Source organism: Zosterops lateralis (genome assembly GCF_965231275.1).
Source record: "Zosterops lateralis genome assembly, chromosome: 2".
In the NCBI taxonomy this organism is placed as follows: Eukaryota; Metazoa; Chordata; class Aves; order Passeriformes; family Zosteropidae; genus Zosterops; species Zosterops lateralis.
The window spans coordinates 1886018-1909806 of NC_139763.1; the positions used below are offsets into that span (position 1 = coordinate 1886018).

The following is a 23789-nucleotide window of genomic DNA, read 5'->3' on the forward strand; positions in this document are numbered from 1 at the left end:
AGGCAGGACAAGATTTCCTTTAGGACAGAACCAGCACTTTTTTAGGCTCCTTCTCAACTCCTGCTCAGCAATATTTTCCCTCTCTCCCCACTCCTCAACTTCCCACTCTTGAATATTTTATTTTCCCAAAAATATTTGGGAAAACTCCATCCCCAACAGGGAATAATCACATTTAACCCCCATTTTAACTTTAGACCGAGGCTAAATCCACGTTGCCTTTTCCTTTCACATAATTTTTCAGGCACCTGGGCCACGAGTGAATTTTTTCAGAGTTATGTAGGTTAAAACAATTCAATGAGGAAAAGCAGAAAAAAAAGGAGTCAAAAGAAGAAGAAGAAGAAAAAAAAAAACCAACCCTAATTTTTCAGCAGATGTACACAGCAGGTCAAATGGCCTGAGGGAAATATTTAATTTAGGACTCAGACTATTTCTACCAAGTTTCCTAACCAGAAGTATTTTCATCAGGAGCGCTGCTCTTGATCTGGTTTCTGCTAATGATTTTCCCCCATGGAGTTGGGCTCATAAAAAAACCCCAGAAATTGCTTTATGAATCATAGAATCAGAGAAGAAAAATGATGGGTTAGGTCATCCTGCCCTTCTCCCTGACAGTGCAGCAGGATTTCTTTTTCATTTAAAAAAAAAAATAAAAATGCCATTTTGAAAATAAGCATTTATTCAGAAGTGGGGAATAAAAATGCTCAGTTCAAAAGAGGTTTTTAAAAAATCCATAATGAAAGCAGGGGAGGAAGAGCCAGGATTTAAAGTGCCTTGGCTCTCTCTGTGAGCTGTGACAATTTGGGGAGTTTTGTCTGGGCTGGCACAGACAGGAATCCAATGGGAAAAAAAAACCAGAAAATATGGGATTCCCATAAACAGGGGAATCCAATGGGGAAAAGCCCCGAAAATATGGAATTCCCATAAATGGGGGAAAAAAACCCCTGAAAATGTGGAATTCCCATAAATGGGGGAAAAAAAACCCTGAAAATGTGGAATTCCCATAAATGGGGGAAAAAAAACCCCTGAAAATGTGGAATTCCCATAAATGGGGGAAAAAAAAACCCTGAAAATGTGGAATTCCCATAAACAGGGGAATCCAATGGGGAAAAACCCCGAAAATGTGGAATTCCCATAAATGGGGGAAAAAAAACCCTGAAAATGTGGAATTCCCATAAATGGGGGAAAAAAAACCCTGAAAATGTGGAATTCCCATAAATGGGGGAAAAAAAACCCCTGAAAATGTGGAATTCCCATAAATGGGGGAAAAAAAAACCCTGAAAATGTGGAATTTCCATAAACAGGGGAATCCAATGGGGAAAAACCCCGAAAATGTGGAATTCCCATAAATGGGGGAAAAAAACCCCTGAAAATGTGGAATTCCCATAAACAGGGGAATCCAATGGGGAAAAACCCCGAAAATGTGGAATTCCCATAAATGGGGGAAAAAAAACCCCTGAAAATGTGGAATTCCCATAAACAGGGGAATCCAATGGGGAAAAACCCCGAAAATGTGGAATTCCCATAAATGGGGGAAAAAAAACCCCTGAAAATGTGGAATTCCCATAAACAGGGGAATCCAATGGGGAAAAACCCCGAAAATGTGGAATTCCCATAAATGGGGGAAAAAAACCCTGAAAATGTGGAATTCCCATAAATGGGGGAAAAAAAACCCTGAAAATGTGGAATTCCCATAAATGGGGGAAAAAAAACCCCTGAAAATGTGGAATTCCCATAAATGGGGGAATCCAATGGGGAAAAACCCCGAAAATGTGGAAATCCCATAAATGGGGGAAAAAAAACCCCTGAAAATGTGGAATTCCCATAAATGGGGGAAAAAAAACCCCTGAAAATGTGGAATTTCCATAAACAGGGGAATCCAATGGGGAAAAACCCCGAAAATGTGGAATTCCCATAAATGGGGGAAAAAAACCCCTGAAAATGTGGAATTCCCATAAACAGGGGAATCCAATGGGGAAAAACCCCGAAAATGTGGAATTCCCATAAATGGGGGAAAAAAAACCCCTGAAAATGTGGAATTCCCATAAATGGGGGAAAAAAAACCCTGACAATGTGGAATTCCCATAAACAGGGGAATCCAATGGGGAAAAACCCCGAAAATGTGGAATTCCCATAAACAGGGGAATCCAATGGGGAAAAACCCCGAAAATGTGGAATTCCCATAAATGGGGGAAAAAAAACCCTGAAAATGTGGAATTCCCATAAACAGGGGAATCCAATGGGGAAAAACCCCGAAAATGTGGAATTCCCATAAATGGGGGAAAAAAACCCCCGAAAATGTGGAATTCCATAAACGAGGGAATCCAATGGGAAAAAAACCCTGAAAATGTGGAATTCCCATAAATGGGGGAAAAAAACCCCTGAAAATGTGGAATTCCCATAAATGGGGGAAAAAAACCCTGAAAATGTGGAATTCCCATAAACAGGGGAATCCAATGGGGAAAAACCCCGAAAATGTGGAATTCCATAAACGAGGGAATCCAATGGGAAAAAAACCCTGAAAATGTGGAATTCCCATAAACGGGGGAATCCAATGTTCCTAATCCTTAATTTTCAGTATTTTCATTATTGGGATCCGGGCTGCCTGAGAACCATCAAACCCATAAAGGAAACGAATCGAAAAACGTTGTCGGTTTTAGGAGGTGAATCAAAAGCTGTTTGTTGGAGTCGGGTTTGGATCTCAGCAGGTTTTTTCCCAGATCTCTGGAGGACAGCGGGATCTCGTTTTGTCCCACAGATCTCTGGGGAATCAGGAGAAAACACATTTTGTCCTGTTTGGAATCCCTTCAGCTCAAGTGGCTGAATCGTGGATCTCGGGGTGGGGGGGACGTTCCCAAATATCGATTACTGTGACTAAAACACTCAATTCCAGTTTTTGTTTTGATTCCCATCCCAATCTAAGCAGATCAATATCTTTCTAAATCCCTTCAGTCCACAGCAGTCCCTGCTTTGACAGATCCAGGCCAAGCCATGTCTCCATAAAGGAATTTAGGGAAAAGATATCAGAGTGCTCATGGCTGTGGCTCTGATCTGCAAATCTTCATGAGAAGTCAAATTTGAGGACTTAAAACCCACTTAAAATGCTTAAAAAAAAGGAAGGGAGCAAAATATGATCATTGGAAAAGCTGGGAGAGCTGGGGGTGCTCGACCTGGAGAGGAGAAGGCTCCAGGGAGAGCTCAGAGACTTCCAGAGGTTCTAAAAAGGAATGAGAAGGACTTTTTATACAATCAGAGAGTGACAGGAAAAGAGGGAATGGTTTTAAAGAGATGTCAGGGTTAGATGGGATGTTGGGCAGGAATTATCCCCTGGGAGGGGCTGGGATGGAATTCCCAGATTTGCTGTGGCTGCCCCTGGATCCCTGGCAGTGCCCAAGGCCAGGTTGGACATTGGGGACAGTGGGAGGTGTCCCTGCCCATCCAGGGGTGGAATTGGATGATTTGAATCTCCCTCCCAACCCAAACCATCCCAGGATTTCCCATCAAAGAACATTTCTGTGGTCAATCACCCCAGAACAGGGGCTGTAACGCAGAAAAATTCCAGCTTTCTTTATCTCTCCGTTATGTTTTGGAATCTTGCCATCACACTTTGTATTTTGGTTTTCCAACTTTCTTTTACTTGTCTGAAATCAGAGACCGGGGAAGAGCCTCTTCAGCCCTTCCTGCAGGTTTCTCTGGGTCATTTCTTCACCAAAATCCATTGCAGAGCAGCCTGTGGGAGGTGTCCCTGCCCATCCAGGGGTGGAATTGGAGGATTTGAATCTCCCTCCCAACCCAAACCATTCTGTGATTCCATGAAAGAATTTCTGTGGCAAATCACCAGAGAACAGGAGCTGTAACCCAGGAAAATTCCATCTCTCCTGATCTCTGCAGACACCGTGGGACATTTCCCTGTGTGTCCAGAAGAGCTTTTTACTCTCTGCAGTTCCTGGAATCCCTGTGAAACCTCCAGGGGTGGAGCTGGATGATCTTTAATCCCCTTTTCCGCCCCAAACCATTTTCCAGGATCCCACAATCTCTTTTGTGCCGTGTCATGGATGACTCAGCAATATCAAATCTGAAATTCCTGCTGGGGGAATTCCTACTGATGGGAATTCCTGCTGATGGGAATCCCTACTGATGGGAATTCCTGCTGATGGGAATCCCTACTGATGGGAATTCCTACTGATGGGAATTCCTGCTGATGGGAATTCCTGCTGATGGCAATTCCTACTGATGGGAATTCCTGCTGGGGGAATTCCTACTGATGGGAATTCCTGCTGATGGGAATTCCTACTGATGGGAATTCCTGCTGGGGGAATTCCTAGTGATGGGAATTCCTGCTGATGGGAATTCCTGCTGGGGGAATTCCTGCTGATGGAAATTCCTGCTGATGGGAATTCCTACTGGTGGGAATTCCTGCTGATGGGAATTCCTGCTGATGGGAATTCCTGCTGGGGGAATTCCTACTGGGGGAATTCCTGCTGATGGGAATTCCTGCTGATGGGAATTCCTGCTGGGGGAATTCCTACTGGGGGAATTCCTGCTGATGGGAATTCCTGCTGATGGGAATTCCTGCTGGGGGAATTCCTGCTGATGGAAATTCCTGCTGATGGGAATTCCTGCTGATGGGAATTCCTACTGATGGGAATTCCTGCTGATGGGAATTCCTACTGATGGGAATTCCTACTGATGGGAATTCCTACTGATGGGAATTCCTGCTGATGGGAATTCCTACTGATGGGAATTCCTGCTGATGGGAATTCCTACTGATGGGAATTCCTACTGATGGGAATTCCTGCTGGGGGAATTCCTACTGGGGGAATCCCTACTGATGGGAATTCCTGCTGATGGGAATTCCTACTGATGGGAATTCCCGCTGATGGGAGTTCCTGCTGATGGGAATTCCTAGTGATGGGAATTCCTGCTGATGGGAATTCCTGCTGATGGGAATTCCTACTGCTGGGAATTCCTACTGATGGGAATTCCTGCTGGGGGAATTCCTACTGCTGGGAATTCCTGCTGATGGGAATTCCTGCTGATGGGAATCCCTACTGCTGGGAATTCCTACTGATGGGAATTCCTGCTGATGGGAATCCCTACTGATGGGAATTCCTACTGATGGGAATCCCTACTGCTGGGAATTCCTGCTGATGGGAATTCCCGCTGATGGGAATTCCCGCTGATGGGAATTCCCGCTGATGGGAGCCCATGAAATGCCCAAAATCCTCCCTCCCTGTGCAACTAATTTCCCTAAAACTTGGATATGAATTCCAAGGAAGCTTTTGCATGAATTTGGGTCGGGCAGATCCGTGTTCTCCTTCCCCATGGATCGTATCTCCACTTCCTCTTCAGAAACGCACGAGCTCATTAAATCATTAAATATTAACTCTTCCCCCAACTGAGGGGATTGATTTCCACCAGGAGCTTTGCCTGCAGGAGGATTCTGGTTCAAGCAGATGCAAATTCAAACAACTGGAGTTTGTTCATTTGTCTCTGCAAACCCTGAGCATGCCCAGGTAGTTGCATATGCAAAATCTGGAATTTGCATACGCAAATATATATATATATATATATATATATATATATATATATATTTTTTTTTTTTTTAACGTGTGCAGCTGCCTGGTTCACTGAGGATATTTTTTTTTTTCACAGGTAATTCAACCACAATTTAAATAAATAAAAAGCCCCGAACAACAAACCAAAGTAAGAATAATAAATAAATAAATAAATAAATAAGCCTCAAACAATAAACCAAAGAAAGAAGAATAAATAAATTAAAAAAAAAAAAAAACCCAAACAAACCAATGAAAGAAGAATAAATAAATAAAAAAAACCCCAAACAAAAAAAACAAACAAAGAAGAATAAATAAATAAAAAACCCAAACAACTAACCAAAGAATAAATAAATTAAAAAAAAAAACCCCAAACAACAAACCAAAGAAAGAAGAATAAATAAATAAATAACTAAATAAATAAATAAGCCCCAAACAAAAACCAAAGAAAGAAGAATAAATAAATTTAAAAAACCCCAAACAACAAACGAAACAAAGAAGAGTAAATAATTAAATAAATTAATTAAAAGCCCCAAACAACAAACCAACGAAAGAAGAATAAATAAATAAAAAAATAAAAAAAGCCCCAAACAACAAACCAAAGAAGAATAAATAAATTTAAAAAAACCCCAAACAACAAACCAAAGAAAAGAAGAATAAATAAATCTAAAAAAATCCCCAAAAAACAAACCAAAGAAAGAAGAATAAATAAATAAAAAAATAAATAAATTAATTAAAAGCCCCAAACAACAAACCAACGAAAGAATAAATAAATAAATAAACCCCCAAACAATAAAACAAAGAAAGAAGAATAAATAAATAAATAGGAGCCTTATGCTGATAGAATATTTGTCTTAAGGCCATAAAATAAGTCATATTTTCCCACCAAAAACATGGATCATGATGCAACTCAGCTAAATGAAGACACCAGAAGAAAACCTGAGATTTCTAAGCTCTTTTAGCTGAACTATAAAACATTTCTTTCCTGGTTCAGCAGCCCCAGGCTGTGAGTCTCATTCCCTGGAGGGTGTTTGGGCCCTGCTGCTCTTTTCTCCAGGGACAATTCCACTTAAACAACATCCAGAACTTCTGCCAAGAGAGTGGGAGGGGTGCACAAAACTCATTCCAAACCTCAATTTACATTTTGATAACGATATGCAAATTCCACATTGGGGGAGTGACTGGAGCCAAGGATTGCCTGTGGTGACCATCAGAGACTCTGGAATTCTGCACAGGGAAAACATGGAGCTGCAGGAGAGAGCCCAGAGGAGGCTCCAGGATGAGCAGAGGGATGGAGCAGCTCTGCTGGGAGGAAAGGCTGGCACAGCTGGGATTGTTCAGCCTGGACAGGAGAAGCTTTGGGCTGAGCTCAGGGTGGCCTTGCAGGGCCTGAAGGAGCCCCAGGAAACCTGGAGAGAGACAATTCCCAAGGGCCAAAGGGACAGGACACAGGGAATGGCTTCACACTGAGAAATGACAAGTTTAGGTGGGATGGTGGGAAAAAATCCTTCCCTGGGAGGGTGGGGAGGGGCTGGGATGGAATTCCCAGATTTGCTGTGGCTGCCCCTGGATCCCTGGCAGTGCCCAAGGCCAGGTTGGACACTGGGGACAGTGGGAGGTGTCCCTGCCATGGCAGGGGTGGAATGAGATGAGTTTTAATGTCCCTTCCAACCCAACCCCTTCCATAATTCCATCATTCCATCATTCCATCATTCCACATTCTCAGCACCCACTATCAGAGACATTTCCCAAGGACTTGCAGTGACAGGACAAGGAATAACGGTTTCAAACTGAGAGAGGGAAGGTTTAGACTCGATATTAGGAAGGAATTCTTCCCTGGCACAGGTTTCCCAGATTTGCTGTGGCTGCCCCTGGATCCCTGGCAGTGCCCAAGGCCAGGCTGGACATTGGGGTTTGGAGCAGCCTTGGGATGTGTCTGGAGGTGGAATGAGATGATCTTTAAGATTTTTCCTTCCCCAAGGAAATCGTTCCCTGACTCTGTGATCTGTCCTTGCACATCTGCTCCACCCTCACTCCATTTCACCCAGACACAACTGTCTGCTCTCAGTCAACCTGAACAAAACAAATCCCTGTGAGCAAAGCTCAGGAATTCACTGGGAATATCAAATCCTTCAGCTCCTCCTTTGTGCTTTATTCTTTGAAAAAAGGGAAGGAAGAGAGAAGAGGGGAAGGGGAGGGGAGGGGAGGGGAGGGGAGGGGAGGGGAGGGGAGGGGAGGGGAGGGGAGGGGAGGGAAGGGAAGGGAAGGGAAGGGAAGGGAAGGGAAGGGAAGGGAAGGGAAGGGAAGGGAAGGGAAGGGAAGGGAAGGGAAGGGAAGGGAAGGGAAGGGAAGGGAAGGGAAGGGAAGGGAAGGGAAGGGAAGGGAAGGGAAGGGAAGGGAAGGGAAGGGAAGGGAAGGGAAGGGAAGGGAAGGGAAGGGAAGGGAAGGGAAGGGAAGGGAAGGGAAGGGAAGGGAAGGGAAGGGAAGGGAAGGGAAGGGAAGGGAAGGGAAGGGAAGGGAAGGGAAGGGAAGGGAAGGGAAGGGAAGGGAAGGGAAGGGAAGGGAAGGGAAGGGAAGGGAAGGAAAGGAAAGGAAAGGAAAGGAAAGGAAAGGAAAGGAAAGGAAAGGAAAGGAAAGGAAAGGAAAGGAAAGGAAAGGAAAGGAAAGGAAAGGAAAGGAAAGGAAAGGAAAGGAAAGGAAAGGAAAGGAAAGGAAAGGAAAGGAAAGGAAAGGAAAGGAAAGGAAAGGAAAGGAAAGGAAAGGAAAGGAAAGGAAAGGAGAGGAAAGGAAAGGAAAGGAAAGGAGAGGATTTGCTCTCTGTGCAAACCTTGGCATTTATTCCTGTTTTTCAGGGAGGCTGAGCCTGAAGGGTCTGATCAATGCCATATCGCTTTCCAATGCTTCAAAACCCTCTTAACATTTGAAAAAGCAAGAAATGATGTGCAAGGGATTCACTGCCCACCTTTTCCCAGCATCCCTCCTCTCCATGAGCCAAGCCAGGCCTGCACATCTCACAAATGCAAAGTCACTGGGATCAGTGAGAAAGAAAACTTCAGGAAGGCAAAATTAAAACCATTTGTAAAGTTTAAAATGTTTCCCCATTTCTCCAAACGCTGCTGGATTTACAGGAAATCAGTTTATCCCTCTGGAAATTCACTTACTTCGGGGTTCCCGAGGTCCATCCACGGTGATTTTGATGGCTCTGTGGTAGGTGGCTACTTGGGGAGGGTTTGTGAAGACTGTGATGGTCAGAGTGAAGCTTTTTCCTGTAAGAGGAAAAAAAAAGAAAATGTTACTGAAAAGAAAAAACAAACAAACAAACAAACAAAACAAAACAAAACAAAAAACAAAAAAAAACACAAAAAAACAAAAACAAAAACAAAAAACAAAACAAAACAAAAAAAAAAAAAAAACAAAAACCAACCAAACAAAAAAAACCCAAAAAAAAACCAAACAAAAAAACCCCAAAAAACAAAAAAAACCACAAAAAAACCCAAAAAACAAAAACAAAAACAAAAAACCACAAAAAACCCAAAAAACAAAAAACAAAAACAAAAACAAAACCAAAAAAAAACCCACAAAAAAAACCCCCAAAAAACAAAACAAAACAAAACAAAACAAAACCAAACCAAAAACAACAACAACAAAAAAAAAAAAAACCAAAAAAAACCAAAAACAAAAAACCCCAAAAACCAAAAAACCAACCAAACAAACAAAAAAACAAAAACAAAAACAAACCACAAAAAAACCCCCAAAAAACCCAAAAAAACCCAAAAAACCAAAAAAACCAACAAAAAATAACCAAAAAAAAAAACAAGCACAAAAAAACCCCCAACACACAAAAAAACCCCCCAAAAAAACCCAAAAAAAACCCCCCAAAAAACCCCCCCAAACCCCCCCCCCCTAAAATTAAATAAAATAAAATCTCCCCCATAGCAAATACCGAGAAAAACAAATTCCTCATTTCTGGTAGAGCTCAAACCTTCCTGCAAGGCATTAAAAAAGTTTTTTTTTTGGGGGTGTAGAATCCTCGTACTTGGATTCGTTCCCTTCCAAAGCTTTCGGGGAAGCAAAAATTAATTTGTATTTAAATCATCTACGCTCTGTTTGTATTTAAAAATTAAAAATAAAAAGGAGATTGGCCTTAACAGTCAAAGTTTATCTGATGTTCCTGACTCTGGGGTGTTCTCTGTGCAGAAAATTCATCTGTTGCTGCAGTGCCAGGAAAGAAAAGAATGGAAAAAAAAATAAATTAAAAAATCCCTACAGATCATCTGCAGAGAATTAAAACATTTTATGAAGCCACAGCAGAGAGTCAAGCTCAGTTTCTCTATTTTATTTAAAAAAAATAGAGAAATAAATATAATAAATAATACATAATAAATAATAATTTATTTATTAAAACGGTGAAGTTTTCCAGGTTGTTCTGGGAAATATTTATTAAAAAATAAAATAGAGATATAAATAAAATAAATAATAAATAATAATTTATTTATTAAAACGGTGAAGTTTTCCAGGTTGTTCTGGAAAATATTTATTAAAAAATAAAATAGAGATATAAATAAAATAAATAATAAATAATAATTTATTTATTAAAACTGTGAAGTTTTCCAGGTTGTTCTGGAAAATATTTATTAAAAAATAAAATAGAGAAATAAATAAAATAAAAAATAAAAAAGAAATAATAATTTATTTATTAAAACTGTGAAGTTTTCCAGGTTGTTCTGGAAAATATTTATTAAAAAATAAAATAGAGAAATAAATAAAATAAAAAATAAAAAAGAAATAATAATTTATTTATTAAAACAGTGAAGTTTTCCAGGTTGTTCTGTGCATGGCCTGACTCTGTTTTGGGAAAAAGCCACAGCAGAGGGTCAAGCTCAGTTTCTCCATTTTATTTAAAAAATAAAATAGAGAAATAAATAAAATAAATAATAATTTATTTATAAAAACAAATAAAGAATAAAGAAGAAGAGGGAGAAAATTTAAATTTTAAAAATTTAAAAATACACTTCATTTACTGGACTAATCTGCAGCATTTTCATCTTGCTCCCAATTTGGGATGTTTTTTTGTCAACTGATGTTCTAGAACACGATATCAATTCATTTCTTTAGAAGATTCTGGAAAAGTTTCTATATAGAAAATAAATGCAGGAGAAACCCCAAACACAACAGTGAAATGCAGTAAAATGTGGCCATAATTCCACCCTTTAAAACCAAAATAAAGAGGATATTTCCTGGAGAAGTTTCTACATAGAAAATAAATGCAGAAGAAACCCCCCAAAACAATGTAGCAAAACGTGGCCCTAATTCCACCCTCTAAAACCAGAATAAAGAGGATATTTCCTGGAGAAGTTTCTACATGGAAAATAAATGCAGAAGAAACCCCCCCAAAACAATGTAGCAAAACATGGCCCTAATTCCAGTCTCTAAAACCAGAATAAAAAAGAAGAAGGAGACGATTTTTCTCTTTTTTTTTTACAATTTTTTTTCCCAGAACAAACTCGAGCCGAGCCCGAGTGGGGCAGAGCAGGAAGAGACTTGAATTTCTCCTTTTTGTTCATGAACCACATCCTGGTTAACCACAACCCCTAAAAACCACCAACCTGGTGCTCACCAACAATCCCAATTCCTGCCTTTTATCCCCTGTCTCCATCCAGATGGATTTAGTGGTTTTTATGGCATTATTCACCTTTTATGGGGCTGGTTCAACAAAGGTTGGATTTGGAGTTAAATATGGGGTTTTTTTTTATGGGTATTGCTGGTTTTGGGGTTGGCCTGAAGCATCTCGTGGGTTTTCTGTGTTGTGATTTTATTTTCCAACAACACCCGGAGTGTCTGCACAGAGAGATTGCCCAAAACTGAGTCAGAGAGGACCTGACCTCGCTGGGGACTGAAAACAGGCACAAAACACCCCAAAAAGTCATCCTGAAAATCTGGAGGCCTCCAAAAATCACCCTGAAAGTATCACAGCAGTCACAGAAAACCAGCACCGTGAGACAACATCGAAATCCAGGAGACTCTGGGTTCAAAATTCCCCATAAATCCATGGAAAACCACCCAGAACCAGCACCGTGAGACAACATCAAAATCCAGGAGACTCTGGGTTGAACATTCCCCAAAAATTGATGGAAAATCACCCAGAACCAGCACCGTGAGACAACATCAAAATCCAGGAGACTTTGGGTTCAAAATTCCCATAAATCCATGGAAAACCACCCAGAACCAGCACAGTGAGACAACATCAAAATCCAGGAGACTTTGGGTTCAAAATTCTCCAAAAATTGATGGAAAATCACCCAGAACCAGCACCGTGAGACAACATCGAAATCCAGGAGAATTTGGGTTCAACATTCCCCATAAATCCATGGAAAACCACCCAGAACCAGTACAGTTAAACAACATCAAAATCCAGGAGACTCTGGGTTCAACATTCCCCATAAATCCATGGAAAATCATCCAGAACCAGCACCGTGAGACAACATCAAAATCCAGGAGAATTTGGGTTTGAAATTCCCCTTAAATCCATGGAAAACCACCCAGAAATCAGCTCAGGGATGTGTAGAAGGAATCCAGTAGTTCCTGGGAGTCTTTGATGAGGATAAAAGGGGTTTTGGGGTGCAAGAGTCACTTCTGTATGAATAAAGATTGGATGTGGCACTTGGTGCCAGGGTTTAGTTGTCCCCAAAAAAGTCATCCTGAAACTCTGGCCTTGTTTGGAGGCCTCCAAAAATCACCCTGAAAGTGTCACAGCAGCCACAGCAAACCAGCACTGTGAGACAACATCAAAATCCAGGAGAATTTGGGTTTGAAATTCCCTTAAATCCATGGAAAACCACTCAGAACCAGCACAGTGAGACAACATCAAAATCCAGGAGATTCTGAGTTCAACATTCCCCAAAAATTAATGGGAAAACCACCCAGAATCAGCACCGTGAGACAACATCAAAATCCAGGAGACTCTGGGTTCAACATTCCCCATAAATCCATGGAAAACCACCCAGAACCAGCACTGGGAGACAACATCAAAATCCAGGAGACTCTGGGTTGAACATTCCCCAAAAATTGATGGAAAATCACCCAGAACCAGCACCGTGAGACAACATCAAAATCCAGGAGACTTTGGGTTCAAAATTCCCATAAATCGATGGAAAAACACCCAGAACCAGCACAGTGAGACAACATCAAAATCCAGGAGCTTCTGGGATCAAAATTGCCATAAATCCATGGAAAACCACCCAGAAATCAGCTCAGGGATGGAATCCAATATTTCCAGGGAGTTTTTGATGAGGATAAAAAGGGTTTTGGGGTGCAAAAGTAAATTCTTTAAGAAAAGAGTGGATGTGGCACTTGGTGCCAAGGTTTAGTTGCCCCAAAAAAGTCATCCTGAAACCCTGGCCTTGTTTGGAGGCCTCCAAAAATCACCCTGAAAGTGTCACAGCAGCCACAGCAAACCAGCACCGTGAGACAACATCAAAATCCAGGAGACTCTGGGTTCAACATTCCCCATAAATCCATGGAAAACCACCCAGAACCAGCACAGGGAGACAACATCAAAATCCAGGAGACTCTGAGTTCAACATTCCCCATAAATTCATGGAAAACCATCCAGAAATCAGCTCAGGGCTCAGGGATGGAATCCAATCATTCCAGGGAGTCTTTGATGAGGATGAAAGGGGATTTGGGGTGGTCTCCAGCAGGATCCCAGTGCTCTCCTGAAAGATCCCAGTGATCTCCTGAAGGATCTCACTGGGTCTCCAGCAGGATCTCCCTGGTCTCCTGAAGGATCTCACTGGTCTCCTGAAGGATCTCACTGGTTTCCACGATCTCAGTGCTCTCCTGAGGGATCCCAGTGATCTCCAGCAGGATCTCAGTGCTCTCCTGAAGGATCTCAGTGTTCCCCAGCAGGATCCCAGAGGTCTCCTAAAGGATCTCACGGGTCTCCTGAAGGATCCCAGTTCTCTCCTGAAGAATCTCACTGGGTCTCCTGGAGGATCCCAGTGTTCTCCAGCAGGATCTCACTGGTCTGAAGGATCTCATTGGGATCCTGAAGGATCCCAGTGATCTCCTGAAGAATCTCACTGGGTCTCCTGAAGGAACTCAGTGTTCTGGTCTCCTTAAGGATCTCCCTGATTTCCTGAAGGATCCCAGTGCTCTCCAGCAAGACCTCACTGGTCTGAAGGATTTCACTGGTCTCCTGAAGGATCCCACTGATCTCCTGAAGGATCCCAGTGCTCTCCAGCAAGACCTCACTGGTCTACAGCAGGATCTCAGTGGACTCCTGAAGGATCCCACTGGTCCCTTGAAGGATCCCAGTGCTCTCCTGAAGGATCTCACTGGTCTCCAGCAGGATCCTAGTGCTCTCCAGCAGGATCCCAGTGGTTTCCTGAAGGAACTCACTGGTCTCCAGCAGGATTTCACTGGTCTCTTAAAGGATCTCACTGATCTCCTGAAGGATCCCAGTGCTCTCCTGAAGGATCCCAGTGTTCTGAAGGATCCCACTGGTTTCCAGCAAGATTTCACTGGTCTCCTGAAAGATCCCACTGGTCTCTTGAGGGATCCCAGTGCTCTCCAGCAGGATCTCATTGATCTCCTGAAGGATCCTAATGCTCTCCAGCAAGATCCCAATGTTCTCCTGAAAGATCCCAGTGCTCTCCTGAAGGATCCCAGTGATTTCCAGCAGGATCCCAGGGGTCTCCTGAAGGATCTCACTGAGATCATGGATGATCTCACTGGTCTCTTGAGGGATCCCAGTGTTCTCCTGAAGGATCTCACTGGGTCTCCAGCAGGATCTCACTGGTCTGAAGGATCTCACTGGGTTTCCAGAAGATCCCAGTGTTCTCCAGCAGATCCCAGTGCTCTCCTGAGGGATCTCATTGGTCTGAAGGATCTCACTGGGTTTCCAGCAGATCCCAGTGTTCTCCTGAGGGATCTCATTGGTCTGAAGGATCTCACTGGGTTTCCAGCAGATCCCAGTGCTCTCCTGAGGGATCCCAGTGCTCTCCAGCAGGATCTCACTGGTCTCCAGCAGGATCTCAGTGGTCCGAAGGATCTCACTGGGTTTCCAGCAGATCCCAGTGTTCTCCTGAGGGATCTCACTGGGTTTCCAGCAGGATCCCAGTGTTCTCCAGCAGATCCCAGTGCTCTCCTGAGGGATCCCAGTGCCCTCCAGCAGATCCCAGTGCTCTCCTGAGGGATCCCAGTGCCCTCCAGCAGATCCCAGTGCTCTCCTGAGGGATCCCAGTGCCCTCCAGCAGATCCCAGTGCTCTCCTGAGGGATCCCAGTGCTCTCCAGCAGATCCCAGTGCTCTCCTGAGGGATCCCAGTGCCCTCCAGCAGATCCCAGTGCTCTCCTGAAGGATCTCACTGGTCTCCAGCAGGATCCCAGAAGTCTCCTAAAGGATCTCACTGATCTCCTGAAGGATCTCACTGGGTCTCCAGCAGGATCCCAGGGCTCTCCAGCAGATCCCAGTGTTCTCCTGAAGGATGTCAGTTTTTTCCTGAAGGATCCCAGTGCTCTCCAGCAGGATCTCACTGCTCTCCTGGAGGATCTCAGTTTTTTCCTGAAGGATCCCAGTGCTCTCCAGCAGGATCCCAGGGGTCTCCTGAAGGATCTCACTGAGATCATGAATGATCTCACTGGTCTCTTGAGGGATCCCAGTGTTCTCCTGAAGGATCTCACTGGGTCTCCAGCAGGATCTCACTGGTCTGAAGGATCTCACTGGGTTTCCAGAAGATCCCAGTGTTCTCCAGCAGATCCCAGTGCTCTCCTGAGGGATCTCATTGGTCTGAAGGATCTCACTGGGTTTCCAGAAGATCCCAGTGTTCTCCAGCAGATCCCAGTGCTCTCCTGAGGGATCTCACTGGTCTGAAGGACCTCACTGGGTTTCCAGCAGGATCCCAGTGCTCTCCTTAGGGATCCCAGTGTTCTCTAGCAGGATCTCACTGGTCTCCAGCAGGATCTCAGTGGTCCGAAGGATCTCACTGGGTCTCCAGCAGGATCCCACTGGTCTGAAGGATCTCACTGGGTCTCCAGCAGGATCCCACTGGTCCCCTGAAGGATCTCACTGCTCTCCAGCCCCTCCCAGAGCAGCTCTAAAGGGACCAAGAGGCTCCTGAGCTGCAGCAGCCCCTGGGAATGTCCGAGAGGAACCAAAGAGGGAAAAGCCCAATCCTGGTGACACCAGCGTCACACGGAGCTCCTGTGCCCTGCCTGAGTCACCCCGAGCCCTGTCACCACCGCTGGGGCTGCGGGGGGAGGAAAAATTCTAATAAAAGTCTCCAGGGAAAAGGGAGGGAGGAACTGGTTGGGGAAAAAAAAGGCCACAACTTGAACCTTTTAGTTTTTTGATTCTTTGCAAAAGCCTTTCATGGATAATCCCAGTGGGAACAAATGAAAAAAAAAAGGAGTGAAACCTTAAATTTGGATGTGGAGAGGGGAGAAAAAAAGCAAAAAGATGAGGTTGGTGTAATCACAGCCTTTTATGGGTTTTGTGCCATCACATTTCATTTTTTTAAATTTTTTTAAATTGTTACAGTGAATTATTAAATAAAAAGAAGGAAAAAAAAATAAATAAGAAGGAAAGAGGCCAAGAATGTCTGTGCTGACAAGGACAAAAGGTATAAATGGCAAAGGATGAAATGTAAGGCCCAAATGCAACTCAAATGACATTACAGACCTTTTCTGTTCTATTAAGGAGAGAATTCCACGCTCTGGATGATTTTATTTTGGAGGGGGTTTTTTTAATATCCATTAAATATATATATTTATATATTTTTTACCTTTTAGCCCCTTTTTACTGCCATTAAACCACACTAAAAACTCAATTTTCCCCATTTTCCAGGCTCCTCACAGCATCTCCCTGCCAAAGCCACGATTTAAACACCTCCAGGATATTCCACATCCAAAAAATCAGCTCCAAATTTGGGCTGGTCCTTATCTCTGATCAATAAATTGAGAAAGGCTGAAATCACTCGATATTTTAAGAATTGAAATTGAAATTTTTGCCTCAAAAAACCTGCACGAGGCAAAATTCTGTGCTCAGGTGATGGTTGGTTTGGTTTTTTGTGTTTTTTTTTTAATTTTATTTTTTATTTTTTATTTTTTTATTATTTTTTATGTATTTTTTATTTTTTATTTTTTATTTTTATTTTTTATTTTTATTTTTTATTTTTTATATTTTATTTATTTTTTATTTTTTATTAATTTTTTATTTATTTTTTATTATTTGTTATTTTTTTAAATTTATTTTTTATTTTTTATTTTATTTTTTATTATTTTTTATTTTTTTATTATTATTATTATTATTTTTTATTTTTTTTCTTTGGCACAGAAGAAAACTTTGCCTTTTGTGTTTGATCTGGGGCTGTTTCATCAGAAGACAAAACAAAACAAAACAAAAAAAAAAGCTGCAGCTGGAGCAAAAAATATAAAGAAAAAAAAAAAAAAAACCATGATTTGTTTACCAGCAGCACCACAGATGCCACTGGATTTAAATATGAAATAAAACTGTTATTTATTCACCTCAGCTCGACGTGGTTTGTAAATTGTCACCAACGGTCCAAACACCCAAATGAGGGTGGTGGCCTTTCCTTTCCTTTCCTTTCCTTTCCTTTCCTTTCCTTTCCTTTCCTTTCCTTTCCTTGCCTTGCCTTGCCTTGCCTTGCCTTGCCTTGCCTTGCCTTGCCTTGCCTTGCCTTGCCTTGCCTTGCCTTCCCTTCCCTTCCCTTCCCTTCCCTTCCCTTCCCTTCCCTTCCCTTCCCTTCCCTTTCTCTCTCTCTTTCTCTTTTCCTTCCCTTTTTTACAAGAATAAAGCAAAGGATGAACTGAAGGATTTGACATTCCCAGGGAATTCCTGAGCTTTGTTCACAGGGATTTTTTCTTTTCCCCCCTTTCCCCACATATTTTTTCCTGTCTAACAACCCCAAATTCTGGTTTAAAAAATCATCAGATCTGCTGTGAGATCCCCAGAGCAGAGAAGTTTTTGTGTCTTGGCCTGGAATCCCTTCAGTTTTTCTGCTAAAAACCCAAATAATGATTTTCTCAGCCAAAAAAAAAAAAAAAAAAAAAAAAAAAAAAAAAAAAAAAAAAAAAATTACACCAATTATTTGGGTGAACCACAGTCAAGGCAAGAATTACATTGAATAACCCAATGACATCACTGAAATCAAGTGATGGAAACATTATCAAGCTCAACAGGCACTTAGATTAAAAAAATTTAATTTTTTTTTTACCTCCTGTGGGTAATAAGGGAAGTCCCTGTCGCTCTTGGGGGAGATTTTTGTTTGATTTTTTTTTTTTTTTAATTTTATTATTTTTTTTCCCCTGATAATTTGCTTCTTTCAGAAGTCAAAAATATCACCCATGAAATGTTGCTCCAGGCAGATGTGGGGTTTAAATCAAGATAATTCAAGCCCTGAGTTTTGCTGGGATCTCAATTCCTTAGAGGAGAACTAGGAAAAAATTCCCAAAAAAATTCCCCAAAAAAAAAAAAAAGAAGAAAAAAAATTTAAAATAATAATAATAATAATAATAATAATTATATATATATATATGCTTGGATATACTGCAGGTGGGATGAAAAAAATAAATCAGCCTCAACAGGAGGCTGGGGTTGATACCTGGGAGAGGAAAAAACCTGAATTAAGGGAGGAAAAATCTCCTCAAAGGAGTTTGAGGTGGATCCCAGGACACCAAAAATTCACAAATATTCCCTGGAGGACTCTGGGGCTGCTCCATGAAATCTCAGATGAAGAAAAAGGAAGGAGGTTCTAAAATCACTTTTTCACAACAATCAAATCCCGTTTTTTCAGAGAACCATCCTCCTGATGAAATGAACACCAAAAAACATCTCAGAGCTGCTTTAAAACCACATTTCTGCCCCCAGTGCTGCTTTTTGTCCCTCCAAAACCCCACCCAGAGCCCTCAGCAGCCTCTGCCTTGAACAAAAAATTGAGAAACGTTTCAAGGGTGGGACTGAGATCACCAAAACAGCCACAATTTTTGGGTTTTTTTCTGTCTGTGAAGGTTTTTTTTGGGTTTTTTTTGGGGGGGAGGGATAGATGTTTACGCTCGAATTTGATAATTTTTGTGCAGCCAGTTTCAGTTCTGTGCTGCTGAAGGGTTTCACTTCCCCCTGTGGGTTGTGGTGACACCATCCTGTGATGATCCCATAAAAAAAAAAACCAGCCTGGTGGCATCTGGTGGCACCTCCTGCAGCTTGGATTTGATGGGAATTCCTTGGAAAAATTCATGGTTGGGGTGTAAAAACAAGAGTCTGAGCTGGATTCCTGTATTCCCCTCCTCAGGCTGATGTTTCTGCCACCCCAGTGGGGTTTTTCTTGGGGATGTGTTTGAGCAGAGATGTCCCAAAAGCTGTTCCCTGTCCCTCTGAGCAACACTGAACTCCCCAGCTCAAGAAATGGGGAGTTTTTCATGGATTTCCATGGATTTCATGGATTTCAATGGTCTCAGGATTTCACCCCAAAGAAATGAACAGAAAATATTGGTTCCTATTCATTTCACCACAAATAAACAGAAAATATTGGTTTCTATTCATTTCACCACAAATGAACAGAAAATATTGGTTCCTATTCATTTCACCACAAATAAACAGAAAATATTGGTTTCTATTCATTTCACCACAAATAAACAGAAAATATTGGTCCTTATTTATCTGACCCTCAGCTTTTATCAAAGCAGAAGATAAAATTCTGATTCTGAGGGATCAGTCGGTAAAAAGCATCACTTTTCCAGACCTTTCCTGGGATCATGGGATGGTTTGGGATGGAAAGGACCCCAAAGCTCCTCCAGTGCCCCCCCAGCCATGGGCAGGGACACCTCCCACTGTCACAAATTCATGGCTGAGGTGTCAAACAGGAGTCTGAGCTGGATTCCTGCTCTCCCTCCCTCAGGCTGATGTTTCTGCCACCTCAGTGGGGTTTTTCTTGGGGATGTGTTTGAGCAGAGATGCCCCAAGAGCTGTTCCCTGTCCCTCTGAGCAACACTGAACTCCCCAGCTCAAGAAATGGGGAGTTTTCCATGGATTCCATGGATTTCAATGGTCTTCAGAATTTCAGCACAAAGAAATGAACAGAAAATGTTGGTTCCTATTCATTTCACTACAAATGAACAGAAAATATTGGTCCATATTCATTTCACCCCAAAGAAATGAACAGAAAATATTGGTTCCTAATCATTTCACCACAAATGAACAGAAAATATTGGTTCCTATTCATTTCACCACAAATAAACAGAAAATATTGGTTCATATTCATTTCACCACAAATAAACAGAAAATATTGGTCCTTATTTATCTGGCCCTCAGCTTTTATCAAAGCAGAAGATAAAATTCTGATTCTGAGGGATCAGTCGGTAAAAAGCATCACTTTTCCAGACCTTTCCTGGGATCATGGGATGGTTTGGGATGGAAAGGACCCCAAAGCTCCTCCAGTGCCCCCCCAGCCATGGGCAGGGACACCTCCCACTGTCACAAATTCATGTTTGGGGTGTCAAACAGGAGTCTGAGCTGGATTCCTGCTCTCCCTCCCTCAGGCTGATGTTTCTGCCACCTCAGTGGGGTTTTTCTTGGGAATGTGTTTGAGCAGAGATGCCCCAAGAGCTGTTCCCTGTCCCTCTGAGCCACCCTGAACTCCCCAGCTCAAGAAATGGGGAGCTTTCCATGGATTTCCATGGATTTCATGGATTTCAATGGTCTCAGGATTTCACCCCAAAGAAATGAACAGAAAATATTGGTCCATATTCCTTTCACCACAAAGAAATGAACAGAAAATGTTGGTTCCTAATCATTTCACCACAAATGAACATAAAATATTGGTTCCTAATCATTTCACCACAAATAAACAGAAAATATTGGTTCCTATTCATTTCACCACAAATAAACAGAAAATATTGGTCCTTATTTATCTGGCCCTCAGCTTTTATCAAAGCAGAAGATAAAATTCTGATTCTGAGGAATCAGTCGGTAAAAAGCATCACTTTTCCAGACCTTTCCTGGGATCATGGGATGGTTTGGGATGGAAAGGAGCCCAAAGCTCCTCCAGTGCCCCCCCAGCCATGGGCAGGGACACCTCCCACTGTCACAATTCATGTTTGGGGTGTCAAACAGGAGTCTGAGCTGGATTCCTGCTCTCCCTCCCTCAGGCTGATGTTTCTGCCACCTCAGTGGGGTTTTTCTTGGGGATGTGTTTGAGCAGAGATGCCCCAAAAGCTGTTCCCTGTCCCTCTGAGCAACCCTGAACTCCCCATCCAGAACATTCCTGATGCCAGGGGTCACCTCAGGAAATGGGGAGCTTTTCCATGGATTTCAATGGATTCCATGGATTTCAATGGTCTCAGGATTTCACCACAAAGAAATGAACAGAAAATATTGGTCCATATTCATTTCACCACAAATAAACAGAAAATATTGGTTCATATTCATTTCACCACAAATAAACAGAAAATATTGGTTTCTATTCATTTCACCACAAATAAACAGAAAATATTGGTCCTTATTAATCTGACCCTCAGCTTTTAACAAAGCAGAAGATAAAATTCTGATTCTGAGGGATCAGTCGGTAAAAAGCATCACTTTTCCAGACCTTTCCTGGGATCATGGGATGGTTTGGGATGGAAAGGACCCCAAAGCTCCTCCAGTGCCCCCCCAGCCATGGGCAGGGACACCTCCCACTGTCACAAATTCATGTTTGGGGTGTCAAACAGGAGTCTGAGCTGGATTCCTGCTCTCCCTCCCTCAGGCTGATGTTTCTGCCACATCAGTGGGGTTTTTCTTGGGGATGTATTTGAGCAGAGATGCCCCAAAAGCTGCTCCCTGTCCCTCTGAGCCACCCTGAACTCCCCAGCTCAAGAAATGGGGAGTTTTCCATGGATTTCATGGATTTCAATGGTCTTCAGAATTTCAGCACAAAGAAATGAACAGGAAATATTGGTCCATATTCATTTCACCACAAATGAACAGAAAATATTGGTTCCTATTCATTTCACCACAAATGAACAGAAAATATTGGTCCTTATTTATCTGACCCTCAGCTTTTATCAAAGCAGAAGATAAAATTCTGATTCTGAGGGATCAGTCGGTAAAAAGCATCACTTTTCCAGACCTTTCCTGGGATCATGGGATGGTTTGGGATGGAAAGGACCCCAAAGCTCCTCCAGTGCCCCCCCAGCCATGGGCAGGGACACCTCCCACTGTCACAAATTCATGGCTGGGGTGTCAAACAGGAGTCTGAGCTGGATTCCTGCTCTCCCTCCCTCAGGCTGATGTTTCTGCCACCTCAGTGGGGTTTTTCTTGGGGATGTGTTGGAGCAGAGATGTCCCAAAAGCTGCTCCCTGTCCCTCTGAGCAACACTGAACTCCCCAGCTCAAGAAATGGGGAGCTTTTCATGGATTTCCATGGATTTCATGGATTTCAATGGTCTCAGGATTTCACCCCAAAGAAATGAACAGAAAATATTGGTCCATATTCCTTTCACCACAAAGAAATGAACAGAAAATATTGGTCCATATTCCTTTCACCACAAAGAAATGAACAGAAAATATTGGTCCATATTCATTTCACCACAAAGAAATGAACAGAAAATGTTGGTTCCTATTCATTTCACCACAAAGAAATGAACAGAAAATGTTGGTTCCTATTCATTTCACCACAAATAAACAGAAAATATTGGTTCCTATTCATTTCACCACAAATGAACAGAAAATATTGGTCCTTATTTATGTGGCCCTCAGCTTTTATCAAAGCAGAAGATAAAATTCTGATTCTGAGGGATCAGTCGGTAAAAAGCATCACTTTTCCAGACCTTTCCTGGGATCATGGGATGGTTTGGGATGGAAAGGACCCCAAAGCTCCTCCAGTGCCCCCCCAGCCATGGGCAGGGACACCTCCCACTGTCACAATTCATGGCTGAGGTGTCAAACAGGAGTCTGAGCTGGATTCCTGTTTTCCCTTCCTCAGGCTGATGTTTCTGCCACCTCAGTGGGGTTTTCTTGGGGATGTGTTTGAGCAGAGATGCCCCAAAGCACAATTTGTGGTGTTTGGAGCAGGAAAATATGTGGGAGTTGAATTTCAAGGGCAGGAAATGGTTGTGGGCATTGATCAGGAAGGAGCTGCAGCAGAAGGAAAGGTGGGAAATGAATGAGAATGTGGGAGAGGAGAGAAATAAAAGAGGATGTGAAAAAAGAGGAGCCTCTGAGGATGGGGTGTCCTACAAAAGAATCCCAGGATGGGCTGGGTTGGAAGGGACCTTAAAAATCATCTCATTGTCTCCCCTGGATGGGCAGGGACACCTCCCACTGTCCCCAATGTCCAACCTGGCCTTGGGCACTGCCAGGGATCCAGGGGCAGCCACAGCAAATCTGGGAATTCCATCCCAGCCCCTCCCCACCCTCCCAGGGAAGGATTTTTTCCCAACATCCCACCTAAACTTGTCATTTCTCAGTGTGAAGCCATTCCCTGTGTCCTGTCCCTTTGGCCCTTGGGAATTGTCTCTCTCCAGGTTTCCTGGGGCTCCTTCAGGCCCTGCAAGGCCACCCTGAGCTCAGCCCAAAGCTTCTCCTGTCCAGGCTGAACAATCCCAGCTGTGCCAGCCTTTCCTCCCAGCAGAGCTGCTCCATCCCTCTGCTCATCCTGGAGCCTCCTCTGGGCTCTCTCCTGCAGCTCCACGTCCTCCCTGGGCTGGGTCCCAAAGGTCCCCCCAAGGACACAAAAGCCACCCGAGGGTGACACCCAGGAGGTGACACAGCCACGAGTCACCTCTGCCAACCCCAACAATCCCCAGAAATTCCCTGAGTGCTGATGGCCAATCCCACAGTGAGACTCTCTGGAGCTGTGACAGGAATTTGGCTGCCAGGAGCATCATTTGTGTCTCAGCACCCTGAGGTCCTGCAGAAATCCTGATTTTTTGGGTTTTGTGGTGCAGGTGGTTCCTGTGGATGTGTCTGTGCACCAGAGCTGCACCACCCTCTGCTGAATGTTGTTTTTATCCTCAAAATCAACCCCAGTGACTGCTGGAGCTGATTTTTTTTTGGGGGTGGGATCCTACCTGAGGCTGCAAACCTGCAGATCGAGTTTCCAAATTGAATTAAACCATTAAATCCACAGAGTGGGGAGTGAGGGAAGGAAAACGTTTTCATGGAAAAGCCAAACAGCCTCTACCTGGAAGTGGAGCTGCTGCAATAAAACCCCATAAAATTCCCAGGAACTCGGGTGGAGCCAATA

General features: G+C 42.9%; 1 protein-coding gene across 1 annotated transcript in view; it reads right to left on the reverse strand.

The window, feature by feature from the left end:
- The window catches only part of RUNX1 (RUNX family transcription factor 1), a 126490-nt gene that overhangs the window by 71365 nt on the left and 31336 nt on the right, over positions 1–23789 (reverse strand). Inside the window, exon 3 of the mRNA XM_083884423.1 lies at positions 8711–8815. Within this exon, the coding sequence (XP_083740549.1) occupies positions 8711–8815 (105 nt within the window). The remainder of the gene's footprint in view (positions 1–8710; positions 8816–23789) is intronic.